The sequence below is a fragment of the Gossypium arboreum genome, chromosome 3 (genome assembly GCF_025698485.1).
Source record: "Gossypium arboreum isolate Shixiya-1 chromosome 3, ASM2569848v2, whole genome shotgun sequence".
In the NCBI taxonomy this organism is placed as follows: Eukaryota; Viridiplantae; Streptophyta; class Magnoliopsida; order Malvales; family Malvaceae; genus Gossypium; species Gossypium arboreum.
The window spans coordinates 138,553,158-138,569,166 of record NC_069072.1 but is presented as its reverse complement, the minus strand read 5'-3'; the positions used below and the strand labels follow the sequence as shown (position 1 = coordinate 138,569,166).

General features: G+C 34.7%; 1 protein-coding gene across 1 annotated transcript; it reads left to right on the top strand.

Moving 5' to 3' along the window:
• The first annotated feature begins 1,100 nt into the window (after nt 1-1,100).
• LOC108475117 (probable phosphoinositide phosphatase SAC9) lies at nt 1,101-15,706 on the top strand. The gene is made up of 14 exons (XM_017777112.2): nt 1,101-1,288; nt 1,569-1,663; nt 1,749-2,347; nt 2,634-2,763; nt 7,643-8,859; nt 9,372-9,479; nt 9,602-9,772; nt 9,972-10,208; nt 10,331-10,732; nt 11,846-12,664; nt 12,780-12,977; nt 13,669-14,130; nt 14,214-14,444; nt 15,309-15,706. Exons 2-14 carry the CDS (start codon nt 1,651-1,653, stop codon nt 15,579-15,581), a joined length of 4,860 nt encoding a protein of 1,619 aa, XP_017632601.1. The 5' UTR covers nt 1,101-1,288; nt 1,569-1,650; the 3' UTR covers nt 15,582-15,706.
• The last annotated feature ends 303 nt before the right edge of the window (nt 15,707-16,009 follow it).

Sequence of the window (16,009 nt, the reverse complement as noted above, 5' to 3'; positions counted from 1 at the left end):
TTAATATCAGTTGTTATTGTGATTTTTATTCTTTTTAAGAGCTAAATTTTGGTTATTAATTATCTAAAAAGTCAAATTGTCATTTTATTAAAATGTTGACTAAAATATTATCTTTTAACGATGTTGGTGTGACAAATTGTTTAATAGTATATGTATATTTCATTTTGATACGACATTATTTTATATATCATATAGACAATTAATTTAAAAATTATAAAATATTTTAAAATAAAATTTATATAGAGTTTATAAAAATTCAAAAGGAAAGCTTAAAGTATGCATGGATTGTCGTGTAAGTTGTCATGTTTAAAATTTGTGATGCTTTATTTTGTATTTCCATTAAAAAATAATTCGACTCTTTTTGGAAGATTGATGATTAAATTCCTCTCTTTTTAAAAGATTGAAAGCTAAATTTAATTTAAAAAAAGGAATAATGACCAAATTGACCAAAGTTGTAAAAGTTAAGTGCTAATTTTATCATTAGGCAAAAATAAAATGTCAATTTATGTTATAAATTGTCAGTTTATTTTAGAATTTTGAAATTTCAATCCTAATCTAAATAATAACAGTTAAATCTACTTGGTTGAATTTTATTATCAAACTTGAAAAGTTATAAATTTAATTCATAGTCTTTAATTGAATTATTTTTAATTTCTATACTTTTCAATTTTTGAAAATTTAATCTTAGACTTAAATAATAGCTATTAAATTTATTAATTTTTTGTGCATAATAATAAATAAAAATAGTATGTTGACATGACATTTCATTTATAATAACATGTATGTTATATTAAAATTTGAAAATAATAAAATTTAATGAATTCAACAATTATTGTTTCGTTGACACTGAAATTTTAGAACTCGAAATGTATAGAGGGTTAAAATGGACTCAACAAAAATATAAAAACAAAATCTATAATTTACACATAATATAAGGATTAATAACATAATTTAAACCAAATAAAAACAGGGTTAATAAATCATGGCTATGTATCATTGGATAAGACTCACAAATGTGTCTACATACGACCGCAGAGAATCTTTAATTCTTTATTGGTTACTGTTTAAACATTTCTCCGGCATTTTTTGATTTTCCCCGCGCTTTTTTCTCTGCGATGCTGGATGCTCTAACTTTCCGCTAAGTTCATCTTTTACTTTTCAAATTTTAATTTTATATTTCATTAATTATGAGAAGTAATTTTATTGCATAATTTTTATTGTCAATGCATTCTTTGATTTGAGATTGTTATAGAAGATCATGAATCAAGCGGTCTTAGTTTTAGATAAAGTATTTCCTTGTTTCTTAATCTCATTTTTTTTCCTTTTTTTTTTTGGCATGCTTTTGATGTTAGATTGAGAAATTCTGAATCTTGTGATCTTGATTTAGTGAATTTATTTATTCTTTATATTTAATCAATTTATTGATCGTTGTAATTGATTTTGCATTTTGATGGATTTATTGGTTATTTGACAGAGTTCCACAATTTGTTCACGTAAATAAGAGAAAAGTAGAGAATTTGAATTTTTTTTCTTTTTTATAATTTGTGGCTTAGTGTGGTTTTGAGCAGGCTATTGAATTTCTGCTTTATGGATACTAAAAATTGTGGATTTTCGGGAAGTTTTAAGCTAGTAGTTTCATTTTAAGAACTCATGGAATCACCAGGTGATAACATTTATGTATTTATTGCGCTGATTTAATCGTGTTATTAGTGATTGGTTTAGTTGATTGTGTTTATTTTTACTTGTAGTCGGTGGTTCAAGAAACACATCAGTTGTTGTGGTTGGGGTGGATCCTGGTGAAGTTTATATTGTTGTTAGCTTGTCTACTAGGATTGACACTCAGGTGATTTATGTTGATCCAACAACTGGGGTGCTTCGTTATCATGGGAAATTTGGCTTAGATGTTTTTAAGTCAGAGAAAAAAGCTTTAGATTATCTTACAAATGGATCACCCTGGTTATGTAAGAGTAAAATCCATGCCAAGGCAATATTGGGCTATGCTGCTTTGGGAAGTTATGGGTTACTTCTTGTTGCTACAAGATTAGCTGATACCATTCCCTCTTTGCCTGGTGGGGGATGTGCGTTTACAGTCATAGAGAGTCAATGGATCAAAATACCACTTCATAATCCTCAACCCCAGGGTAGAGGGGAAGTAAAGAATATACAAGAATTGACTGAGCTAGACATTGATGGGAAGCACTACTTTTGTGAGACAAGAGATCTTACTCGACCTTTTCCAAGTCGGATGCCTGTGCTTAGTCCTGATCATGAATTTGTTTGGAATGGATGGCTTTCAATGCCCTTTAAAAACACTGGGTTGAAGCAGCACTGTGTTATTCTTCTACAGGTTTTGCTTCATACTCGTATCTTTATTTTAATGCTAGTTTTCTTAAGAAGTTACAAGCTTATGACTATGTCCTAAAATCCTTTTAAAGTTTTTTTCTCATCTCTAGTTGTTTACACTCCCCTTTTAGTCCTTGTAACCTGTGTTTGGATAGTTTAACTTGTCTTTTCTTACATTCTCTGCCTAATCTACTACTTTAATAATGGTTTATCATTGTTTACGACACAATGCTATGATGTATTAGATTTACTTGATATTTTGATACTTCTTACTTTATATTAATGTATAGGGTTTTGCAGAAAGTCGAATTTTTGGTAGTTCAGGTCAGGTAGGTGTTGTTGCTCTCATAGCTCGTCGAAGCAGGCTGCATCCCGGTACTCGATACTTGGCTAGGGGTATAAATTCATGTTTCAGCACGGGTAAGATAATCTGTCTTAAAACAGATCCATTCTCTTAGAACCTTTCCAGTCGTTGGTTATCATGAGGAATTTTTTTTTTCTTTTATACAAATAGTTAGCTAGGTTAATCAAAGCATTCTCTTATTGTAACTGCTTTCTTTTTCCTTTTCGGTCAGCTTTTTGTATTTCAAACTAGGAGGAGATTGACAATAGCTTACAGTGCATAGCTATATTGTTTCTTTGGGTTACAATGATGATTAGTTTATCTACATAAGTAGCATGCATGAGATGTGGCATGGCACCTTCTGTTAGAGCTTGATTTGTAAATGTTTTCAGCTTTATGCAACATAACTGGTTTTGCAATCTCTTAATGACAATACCCCTGATCTATGTAAGCTATTTTGAGCAACTGGAATGGAAACAAAAAAATGAGTTCAAGATGTGTATAACCTGAACGTAAACCTTCTATTCTAGTTGTTGAAATATGTATATATTTTAAATTTATTTAGTTAGATAAATCTTATTTAGGTAGATAAGTTTTATTCATATTCTAGGAATATTTTATTTTATCTTTTAGTAGTTTATTAGGACAAGGGAACTATTTTCTTTTATATTTTAGTAGTTTATTAGAATAAGGGAACTATTTTCCCAATTAGGATTAGGACTCTTTTCTCTATTTAAGTTCAATTCTTCAATTAATAATATAGAATAGTTTTATTAAAAGCTTTCTTAAAAACTTTCATGGCATCTGAGCTAGGTTAAAATCTCTAGTAACATCATGGTTAAAACAGCTTTCACTAGAGATAAGAAAAAACCTTGGTGCGATCACTGCAAAAAATATTGGCACACTCGAGAAACGTGTTGGAAGCTCCATGGGAAACCGACAAATGGAAAGAAAAAGAGTGGCAATGGTCGTGGTTCACAATTAGGGGATTGCAGAGCTTTCCAAACAACTAATGGAAATTATAAGGGTCAAAGTTCTCTGGAAGGGTCTCCATTCACTAAGGAACAATTAGAGCATCTACACAAGTTTTTCAATCACCACAATTTCGAATGAATTTTTCAATTCCTAACTCATCCAATAATCTTTCTTCCTCTGTTGCCCAATCAGGTACTGATTTTTCTATTTTTTTCAGTGTCAAGCCTTGTAAAACAAACACATGGATCGTTGATTCTGGAGCTAGTGATCACATGACTAGTAGTCATTTTCTTTTTTCAACTTACACACCTTACGCAGGAAACAAAAAGATCAAAGTAGCAGATGGGTCCTTCTCGGCAATAGCCGGGAAAGGCACTGTTAAAATTTCATCTTCCTTGGTTTTACATGATGTTTTACATGTGTCAAATCTAGCTTGTAATCTCATATCGGTCAGTAAATTATCTCAGTCCTCAAATTGTCATGTTATATTTGACTTCTCTATGTGTAAGTTTCAGGACATGGTCTTGGGGAAGATGATTGGAAATGCTAAAGAATTTGGTGAAATTTACTTTCTTGAAGACGACCATCTAAGTCAACCAACAACTACTTTATGTTTAAATTCTGTTTCTGATAAGGTTATGATTTGGCATTATAGGCTTGGACATCCTAATTTTTACTATTTAAGATATTTGTTACCTAATCTTTTTAAAAATAAAAGTTCTTCATATCATTTGAATTTTGTGAATTAGCTAAACATCATCGGTCATTCTTTCCACCTCAAAAATATAAAGCCTCCAAACCTTTTTCGTTAATTCATAGTGATGTTTGGGGACCTTCAAGAGTCTCGACCTTTTCAGGAAAACGTTGGTTTGTCACTTTTATTGATGATCATACTTGACTTTGTTGGGTGTTTTTATTAAAAGATAAGTCTGAAGTTAAAAATGTGTTTCAGTCTTTTTATGCTATGGTGAAAACACAATTTGGTGTGAAAATAGAAGTATTTCGGACTGACAATGGTGGGGAATTTTTTAGCGACCAATTAGGTGTTTTCTTAACTAAACATGGAATAGTCCACCAAAGTTCTTGTACAAATACACCACAACAAAATGGGATTGCAGAAAGAAAAAACCGACATCTTTTGGAAGTAACTAGAGCCTTGATGTTCACTAGTCAGGTACCACGTTATCTTTGGGGCGAAGCCTTGTTAACAGCTACATATTTTATTAATAGAATGGCCAGTAAAACTCTAAACTATAGAACTCCTTTTAATCTTTTTAAAGATAATTTTCCTAACTCTAAATTGATCACAGATTTATCCTTCCGAGTTTTTGGGTGTAGTATTTTTGTTCATCTTCACAACCAAGGTAAACTAGATCCTAGAGCAAAAAAATGTGTCTTTGTTGGTTATGCTTCTACTAAAAAGGGTTACAAATGTTATGATCCAATTGATAGGAAGATTATTATTACTATGGATGTCACATTTGTTGAAACACAATCTTATTTTGATTCTAATCTTCAGGGAGGGAATTATACTAAGGAAGATTCTATAATTGATCAAGAAAAGATTAGGAATATACAACATAGGGATTCTAATAATGGGGAAGGCGAATTTATAATTAACACAGAAATTAATGATGTTAATGTTAATAAAAAGGAGGATGAAGGTGTAGAGTCTAATCATGAGAAAAAAACAAACAAAGGAGTTAATTGTTTATTCAAGAAGAAATCGAAATCAAGAAAGTGGAATCCACCAGATTCATCACCAAGAATCCGACCCGCAAGATCCTATCAAAAGTCCAGGTAAAACTCATAATCTAGTCAATGAATTTTCTGATTTAGATATTCCAATTGCCAAAAGAAAAGGTGTTAGAAATATTGTCAAATATCCTATGTCTAACTTTGTATCCTATAAAGCCTTGTCTTCGACATTCTCAACCTTTGTTTCGTGTCTCGATACTGTACAAATACCCAAAAATGTGAAAGATGCTTTACAGGTTCCTGAGTGGAAGGAGGCTATTTTAGAGGAGATGCGCGCTCTTGAAAAAACAGGTACATGGGAAACAATGGAATTACTTGTAGGGAAAAAAACAGTGGGCTGTAAATGGGTGTTCACAACCAAATTCAAACCAGATGGATCTTTAGAAAGATACAAAGCTCGGTTGGTGGTTAAAGGGTACACTCAAACATACGGGATAGATTATCTTGAAATGTTTGCTCCAGTGGCCAAATTAAATTCCGTTAGAGTTCTTTTATCAATTGCTGTTAATCTTGATTGGTCTTTACAGCAGTTAGATGTGAAGAATGCTTTCTTAAATGGAAAACTTGAAGAAGAAGTTTACATGGATCCTCCTCCAAGTTTTGAAGAAAAATTTGGAACTCGAGTATGTAAACTCAAGAAATCTTTGTATGGTCTGAAGCAGTCTCCTCAAGCTTGGTTTGAACGATTCACTCAAGTTGTTAAAAAATAAGGTTACTCACAAGGGCAAGCTGATCACACAATGTTCTATCGACATTCACAAAAAGGTAGAATAGCAGTTATTATAGTTTATGTCGATGATATCATTCTTACAGGAGATGAAGTGGATGAAATAAGGCGTCTCAAGGAGCATCTAGCATTGCAATTTGAGATTAAAGACTTGGGTCTTTTGAAATACTTTCTTGGAATGGAAGTTGCTCGATCAAAGAAGGTCTTGTGGTCTCTCAGAAAAAATATGTGATTGATTTTTTAAAAGAGGCTGGGATGAGTGGTTGCCGCTCAGCTGACACCCCATTGATCCAAATGTAAAATTCAGAAATAAAGAAGGTCGATTAATTGATAAAGGGCAGTACCAAAGATTAGTTGGTAAGTTAATTTACTTATCATATACAAGGCCAGACATAGCTTTTGCAGTGAGTTTAGTGAGTCAATTTATGCATTCCCCAATGGAGGAGCATGAAGAAGCAGTGTTTCGAATTCTAAAATACTTAAAGAGTTCACCGGGAAAGGGCTTATTCTTCAAGAAATCCGAACAAAGAGGAATTGAAGCTTATACAGATGCAGATTGGGCAGGCTCAATAACAGATAGAAGATCTACATCAGGATACTGTACATTTGTTTGGGGAAACCTTGTGACTTGGCGAAGCAAAAAACAAAGTGTTGTAGCAAGAAGTAGTGCAGAGGCTGAGTTTAGATCAATGGCACAAGGAATTTGTGAAATGATGTGGTTAAAAAGAATTATGGAAGAGTTGAGGAAACCAATAACTTCACCAATGAAGTTGTACTGTGATAGCAAAGCTGCCATTAGTATTGCTCACAACTCAGTCCAACGTGACAGAACTAAACATGTTGAGATTGATAAACACTTTATCAAGGAGAAGATTGAAGAAGGCCAAGTGTGCATGCTGTTTGTTCCTTCAAAACAACAGATTGTTGACATACTCACCAAAGGACTCTCTAAGACAAACTTTGATTATCTTGTAAGCAAGTTGGGCATGATTGATATATATGCACCAACTTGAGAGAGGGTGTTGAAATATGTATATTATTTTAAATTTATTTAGGTAGATAAATCTTATTTAGGTAGATAAGTTTTATTCATATTCTAGGAATATTTTATTTTATCTTTTAGTAGTTTATTAGGACAAGGGAACTATTTTCTTTTATATTTTAGTAGTTTATTAGAAGAAGGGAACTATTTTCCCAATTAGGATTAGGACTCTTTTTCTCTATTCAAGTTCAATTCTTCAATTAATAATATAGAATAGTTTTATTAAAAACTCTCTTGAAAACTTTCACTAGTGTCTCCATCCGACTGCATCTCGTATAACTCTGGATTTGTATTTTATGTCATGTCATGTCATGTAGATCTAAGTTTCTTTATTTTTGTTTAAATTAACTTGTTTTTCATTTCATTTTGCATTGCTAACTTTATCATAAATTTTCATCACAATTTGTTATTGCATGTTTTACTTGTAACTTATCAAGAATGTTCACATTCATAGGGAATGAAATAGAGTGTGAACAACTTGTATGGGTGCCTAAAAGGACTGATCAGAGTGTACCTTTTAACACATACACTTGGCGACGGGGCACAATTCCGATCTGGTGGGGTGCAGAACTAAAGATCACTGCTGCTGAAGCTGAAATATATGTTTCAGATCGGCATCCTTATAAAGGAAGTCTACAGTATTATCAAAGATTAAGTAAACGATATGATACTCGTACCTTAGATGGTGATACTGAGGAAAATCAGAGCAAAAAGGCTTTTGTTCCAATTACATGTATCAACTTGCTTCGAAATGGTGAAGGAAAGTCTGAACGCATTTTAGTTCAGCATTTTGAGGAATCATTGAACCATATTAAATCCACTGGCAGACTTCCTTGTACCCGAATTCATTTGATGAATTATGATTGGCATGCTCGGATAAAGTTACAAGGTGAACAACAAACAATTGAAGAATTATGGAAACTCTTAAAGGCGCCCACACTGGCTATAGGCATTTCTGAAGGTGATTATTTGCCATCACGACGGCACCTTAAGGATTGCAGAGGTGAAATCATCTACAATGATGACTTTGAAGGGGCTTTCTGCTTAAGATACCATCAAAATGGCGTATTTCGTTTCAATTGTGCAGATTCTTTGGATAGAACCAATGCTGCTAGTTACTTTGGGGCACTGCAAGTGTTTGTGGAGCAGTGTCAGCGGCTACAGTTATCTCTTGATAATGATTCGGCATATGGATACCAGTCAGTTAAGAACTATGATGGCTATACTGCACCACTCCCACGTGGTTGGGAGAAACGATCTGATGCAACAACAGGGAAAACTTACTATGTTGATCACAATACAAGGACCACAACGTGGAATCATCCATGTCCAGATAAACCATGGAAGAGATTTGAAATGACATTTGACAAGTTCAAGAGATCAACAATTCTATCACCTGTATCTCAGCTAGCAGATCTTTTCCTGCTTGCTGGTGATATCCATGCAACACTATATACAGGTTCCAAAGCCATGCATAGCCATATTCTAAACATATTCAATGAAGAAGCAGGAAAATTCAAGCAGTTTTCCGCTGCACAAAATATGAAAATCACTCTTCAAAGGAGATATAAAAACGCTGTTGTGGATAGTTCACGTCAAAAGCAGTTAGAGATGTTCCTGGGAATAAGGCTTTTCAAGCATCTTCCATCTGTTCCAATTCAACCTTTGCAAGTAGGTAATTCTAGTGCATGTCTGGATTTTCAGGTTATTGTTACAATCTGACCATGATGATAGTCTTGTACTGTCCTGGGATTGCAGTACATGTTTGGTTTTTCTTTTACTTCATATGCCTTTTCTTTATTATATATTTAGCTTGACCTTATATAGGTAAAAGGAATTTTTCAAAAAAATTGAAAATGGCCTTGGATACTAAACTCTATTGCTGAACCAAACTCATTGCTACCTTGTCAGCTACTTTTGGTGCTAATTGGTTATAAGAAGACCATAAGCCAATATGTTAGTACATGGATTTAGTATTCGGAGTTACTTTCTGCGTCCTTTTAACTTGGAATATTAGTTTTAACTTATTAGAGATTTTGATTTTGTTTTAAGTGTACATTTTGTTTCATCATGAAGGGTTTTTGTTCTTGTCTAAAACAATTTTCGATTTGGAAAGAAAGTCACAGGTGATTTTGCTGTTTATTTGTATCAGCCCGCATTACTTATCATGCTGTTCATCACAGGTACTTTCTCGTCCATCAGGTTTCTTTCTTAAGCCAATCAGAGGCATGTTTGAAACCTCTAATGGTGGAGATAGTCTGCTGAGTTTCAAGAAAAAGGATCTAATCTGGGTACTTACAGTTCCCTCTTCATCATCTAGGAAAATTCCATGCAACTTAGCAATTGTTATTTGCAGGGAGATATACCCTTCTTTATTGTATTGTTTTTATTCTATGTTGGAATGCATTTGCAGGTTTGCCCTGAAGGCGTTGATGTTGTTGAAGTTTTTATCTATCTTTGTGAACCCTGCCATGTCTGTCAGCTGCTACTCACAGTTTCCCATGGTGCAAATGATTCAACATATCCTTCAACTGTCGATGTGAGAACAGGGCGCAGCCTAGATGGGCTTAAACTGGTTGTTGAGGTTTGTGCACTTATATTGTTGCCCTCTGTGAATTGCCCAGCTTACTTTGGCTTATCATATTGTAGCTTAAAGTGTCTACCTTGAAATTTATATAAACTTCTCTAAAGTTCCCTCCCCTAAAATAGCATGGTTTTTTCATACTTTCTGATTTATTTGAATTCAACTAGTGTTCTAATCTTATTTTTGACTGTGTTGACAGGGGGCTTTCATACCCCAGTGTGGAAATGGGACAAATCTTTTGATTCCCTTAACTGGCCCAATTAGTGCAGATGACATGACTGTCACTGGAGCTGGTGCATACCTTCCCAATGAAGCTACATCTTTATCATTATTGTATGATTTTGAGGAATTAGAGGGAGATTTGGACTTTCTTACCCGTATAGTGGCACTTACATTTTATCCTGCTGCTTCTGGAAGTCCTATAACTCTTGGTGAGGTAACAATAGTCCTCAGAAATATGTTGCTTGATGTACTTAATGTCTTTTGTTCTAAGTCTGCATCTCATTGTGCAATTATAATAAACGTGTGCCTGCTGAACTGTGTGGCATCTGCATGTAGGTAGAAATCCTTGGAGTTTCTCTCCCCTGGAATGAAGTGTTTGCTAATGAAGGGCGTGGGGCCAAACTAACTGAGCTTGCAACGAAATATCAAAAGGAAACCAATCCTTCTTTGTCTGGTTCTGACACAAACCCCTTTTCTAGCACTAGTATATCCGATGAAGCTGTGCCAGCATCAGAAAAACAGGGTGCTGCCTATAAAGGGTTTGACCTCTTAACTCCTGGTGACCTGTCCTCTGAACCTGTTACTTATCCAGTTACAGATCTCGACCAAGCTTTTGTTGGTGGCTGTCATGGTCCTGAAACAGATTGTAAATCCTCTACATCCCAGGATAGTAAGCCTCAAGAGAATGGTTCCGAGAAGTACTTAAATTGCCTAAAATCCCTTGCTGGGCCAAATATGGTATGTGACTACTTGTTGCTTGTATGTTTCCTTGACCTCATATGTTTCCTATGAAACACTAAATTGGTCCTCACTGAGTCAACTGAGTGCTACTTATGGTTCCTTCTTGTCTCTATTTACCTTTTTTTTATCTTCGGTCATTCCTGTTTCTTGATGAAGTGATTGCTCTTGTGTATTAATGGGTTTATAGATGAATATTTATATATATTCAACATCCTATATCACAAATAGAAGATAAATAAGAATTGGTCATGGAAAGCACATGATGGGATAACATTCCCATAGTTATCATATCTGTATTGAAGGTCATCTCTGATTAGAGATTTGCTCAATGGTTTGTTGTTTCAATTTATATGCATGCACATGAGGGAGTGTGAGGATATAAAGCTTTGAATTTTTCTTCTCTGAATCCTCTTACATTTTTTACTTGGAATGATCTCTACTCCATTATTTGTTATCACTTTGCTATTTTGGCTGATCATCTCTTTTCCCCATCCAAACAATCTTTTGCTGATGAAAAATACTTTTAACGAAAAATACTGTAAAATGATCAGTAGTTAAACTTGAAAATAATCCCTTAAGCAAGAATTAGTCTCCAATGTGAAAGATCTGCTCAATTGAAATTCCACTGTATCTCCTCGTCATCAACTCTGCAAGAGATGTGCTGAGTTTTTCTTTCTTCTTTTTTTGGTCACAGTCATTTTTAGCTTTTCCTTTCTGCAATTAGCAATGAGCTCCCTGTTTGTTTGAAGCATAACCCAACTAGCTCAAAAAATGAGATAAATTCCTAGGAACATTGCTGTGAGGCTAAAGATGATATATCTAGGGGCTTCAGTTCCCTGCTTATCTCAATAGCAGTATCTCTTCTAAATTAATGTTCAAAATGTTATGAATATTCCACCTCTTCCACTTTTGGATTTCATTGTACCACATTGCTTTCAACGTTTTCAGTGCTGCATGATCTGAATGCATGTATTTTTTTATCTTGAGGATTAAATAATGCATATTATAATCATTTGGATCACTTAAGATAGACGAATATACAATTTTTAGGTGCCAATCGTCGACCTGATTGAATATAAAACTTGCCATTCAATTTATCCAATTTTGCAGGAAAGAAACTTACACTTCCTTGAAGCAATGAAATTGGAAATTGAACGTCTCCAGCTTAATCTTTCTGCAGCTGAAAGAGATAGAGCTTTGTTGTCTATTGGAACAGATCAGGCTAGCGTAAATCCCAATATTTTGCTTGATGAATCGTACATGGGAAGATTATACAAGGTTGCAAATATCCTTGCATTGCTTGGACAAAATGCTCTTGAGGACAAGACGATTGGCGCTATTGGTCTTGGGAAGATCAAGTATAATGTTATAGATTTCTGGAACATTAGCAGAATTGGCGAGAGCTGTTCTCGTAGGATGTGTGAAGTGCGTGTTAAGACTAAGGCAACTATATCTTCATCCTTGATGGTGTCATATAAAGAAGGCTCAGAGTCTGTTTTCATGTGTTCTCAATGTCGGAGAAAGGCTTGTCGAGTTTGTTGTGCAGGGGGAGGAGCCCTTCTTCTGCAAAATTATATCCTGGAAGAAACAAATTGTAATGGCTTGTTAAGTCATGGTAGCCAAGTTGATCGTACAGCAAATCATTCAGTGATACTGGACACTGTTATTTGCAAGAAGTGCTGTCATAAGATAATTCTTGATGCATTGGCCTTGGACTATGTTAGGGTGTTGATTAGCTCACGAAGAAGAGCCCGTGCCAATAGTGCAGCCAATATGGCTTTGGATGAGGTAATGGGATCCTCATTCCTGGATGGCGTTCCTGACAGAAGTCATCCCTATCGTAATCAGCAAGGAGTTAAAGTTTTGGAACAATTACTTTCTGGGGAGGAATCACTTGCTGAGTTCCCATTCGCCAGCTTTCTACACCCGGTATAACCTCGGCTTCTACTTTGATATGTTTGTTCATTGTTTTACTATTGATGTGATGTCTGGATAGGTTGTAGGTTGCTTCATGCTTGGTCTAACCACTTCCAGAAAACTGTAGGTTGAGACAGCTAAAGATTCAGCACCGTTCTTGTCATTACTCACTCCACTGGATTCTGGATCATGGCATTCATATTGGAAGGCTCCCCTTAATACTACCTCTGTTGATTTTGTTATTGTGCTTGACACACTTTCAGATGTCAAGGGAGTCATATTGATTGTAAGTCAATGTGGTTATTCTGAAGCTGATGCTCCCATGGTAAGTGTAACTCCTCTTTCTATACTTCTATCTTGTTAAAGGCTATGGTCTAGTAGTATCCTATCCATAATAAACCCTTTATTGTGCATGTATAATTCTTAAAAGCAACTTGAAATTAATATCTATGATCTAATGTTGAACTTTGGTTGCCGTCTTAAGTTAGTACCTTTTCTCTGTTATGTTTTAACGTGGAAATGTTGAGCTTTAGTTACAGTACATGAGCAAGGAATCTATTTGTTTTTGTTATATTACATATGAAATGAGCTACAATAGGAATATAGGATAAACCCTCTCCAAGGCCATTAGTCCCCATTCCCCTCTTTAATATCCAATCCAAAGACCTCTAATTGAGAAATGAATTTGATATTGCTATCATGGCTTAGAATGATTCTTGGATATGCTTTCTTTAAGCTGTTTTCATTCTCAAATATTAAATTCTAAATCATTTTTGCCCTAAAATTTTCTTATAAAGGAATGCAAGATAGTAATTTAGTAACACATTTGTATATTCATGTTGTGTTCGTGCTATAGAGGTTGATGCTTTTATGGTCAGTCATTCCCTGTCATTTCTTTTTGTTCTGTTTAAACATGCGTCGATCTTGTTTCATTGCTCAATGTGTCATACACCTTGAGTTTCTTTTCCTCTTGTCTAGCGATTGATTTTGGTTCAATTTCTCCTATTATTCCATAGGTGCAAATCAGGGTCTGCAAGAAACTTGAGAGGGAAGAAAGGTCCTTTATAGGAAAATGGGATGTCCAGTCTCTGATCAGCTCTTCACCAGAGTTTTACGGACCTGAAAAGTCCGGTAGAGACAATAAGCTGCCTCGGCATATAAAATTTCCTTTCACAAATCCTGTTAGATGCCGCATTGTTCAAATAACACTAAGCCTTCCCCTTCTGCGGCCTGGTTCAAGCTCCGTGAATTTTGATAAAGACATTAATCTCTTGTCTCTAGACGAAACTCCCTTTCCTCAAGAAACTCGACGTTCATCTTTCGAAGCAGCAATGCCACGGGATCCATGCCTTCATGCCAAACGAATCGTGATAGCTGGAAGCCCTGCAAACGAAGAGATAGGACTTAGATCATCACAAAGTACTGATCAAATAAATTATATAAACCGGTTGAACCAAACTCCGCAGTTAAGATTCAAGGTAATAATTGTGCTTTAGTGATCTCTAAGTTCATACTCTGTGTGTGTGTGCATTGCTTTTGTTAATCCTTTGTTCACTTTTAGGTTCCGATTGAGGCTGAGAGGCTAATGTACCATGATCTCGTCTTAGAACAGTATCTGCCTCCTTCTTTACCGTTGCTTGCCGGATTCCAACTGGATGCTTTCAATGCGATAAAGCCTCGAATTACTCATTTACCGTCTTCAGATGCAGATATCTTGGATATATCACTAACAAGCTTAGAGGACAGGCATATCTCTCCAGCTGTTTTATGTATTCAAGTATCTGCAATCCAGGTATCTCTCAAACCTACCTTTATGGTACTTGTAAATTTTTACATGGAAATTGATGAATGGATCTATGTGTCCGACATGGTATGTTCAATTCTTTTCAAGTTTTTCATGTATTTGGAGAGTATTTGGAGGATTCTATCTCTAAACCCCATATCGAGATATATACTAGGCATGGTTTTTCCAACGTAGCTTTATTCTCGTTCTTTTTACTAGAGGAATGCACTTTTTAGTGACAACCGGGCAATGGAAAGATTCCTTGGCAGCTGAATCTAGCAGGTCACAGTAGTTCAACTTTCAATAAGTCTTTGACTTTGCTAACTCTAACTCTTAGCCCATAGCCAATTTTGAGACGGTAACGGGGCGGGTTGGGTAGCTTTTTGCCCGCCCCAGTCGTAATAAACCCAACATATGAGACCTCGACTCAACCTGAAATTAGATATTAATTTACCTATTTTGAACTCGTCCCAAAAAAACAAAACTATACCGACTCAGTCCAGTCCAAAAAATCAAAGCTATACTCAACTTCCAGTCATCTCTAATCATAGAGATATAGTTTCATATCATGACTTATGACTGAAATAATACTAATTTATTCAGCTGTGCTTAAGGTCATTGACTGCCCTATTACAAATGTTGCCCCATTGACTAAACTTGGGAAATTTTCATTGTGCGGATTAATAAAAGTTATTCGTATTTTCGATATAAAAAAAGAGTTACAAATATTAAAATTTAAATCATAAGAATACCAATTAAGTTATTTCTCCAAAAATACAATCCTCCTATTCACTAGCAATTAGATTCAATCTCAACTTAACCCTGCTTTTATTTGTTTGTCCCTATTTCCTACAACTTACCACATATTTGCAGGAAGGAAAAGGATCCAACATGGTACCTATTGCGGAATATAGATTACCAGAGACCAAACCAGGAACACCTATGTTCTTTGATTTCCCTAAACAAATACAAACTCGAAGAATCTGTTTCAAACTCGTCGGAGATGTGTCGGCATTCGCGGACGATACAACGGAGCAGGATGGTTCGGGTTTTAGAGCTTCACCTGCAAGTTTATCTCTATCAAACAAAATCAAGCTGTATCACTATTCATATAATCATTACGATACCGGTACGTATCGTTACTAAAATATGTACACGTATTAGATTATATATGTTTGTACTCTATAGTTTGTATGTTAAGTATCGGTTCATATGGATAAGTATCTATTTATATCGGTTAATACAAGAATTTGATTTTTACTAAAATATAATATTTTTAATTGATATAATATATATGTTGGATTTATTTGAAATTTTATGCATATATCAAGTATACTAAATTTGATAAACGAACTATGTGAATAGAAAATAAAAATATACAGTAGAATTAGTCATTAGTTGCGAATAAATTCGACCGGGATGAGTGAGTGTCAATTAAAGACTGTTGTTTTTGTGGAGTTTTTGAATGTCAATTCGAATATCAAATTTATTTAAATTAAATTTTGACTCCTTCAAAATATAACTAGCCTATATGTATAGCATTCGCTCATGCTCACAGATCAATTTAATCTTAT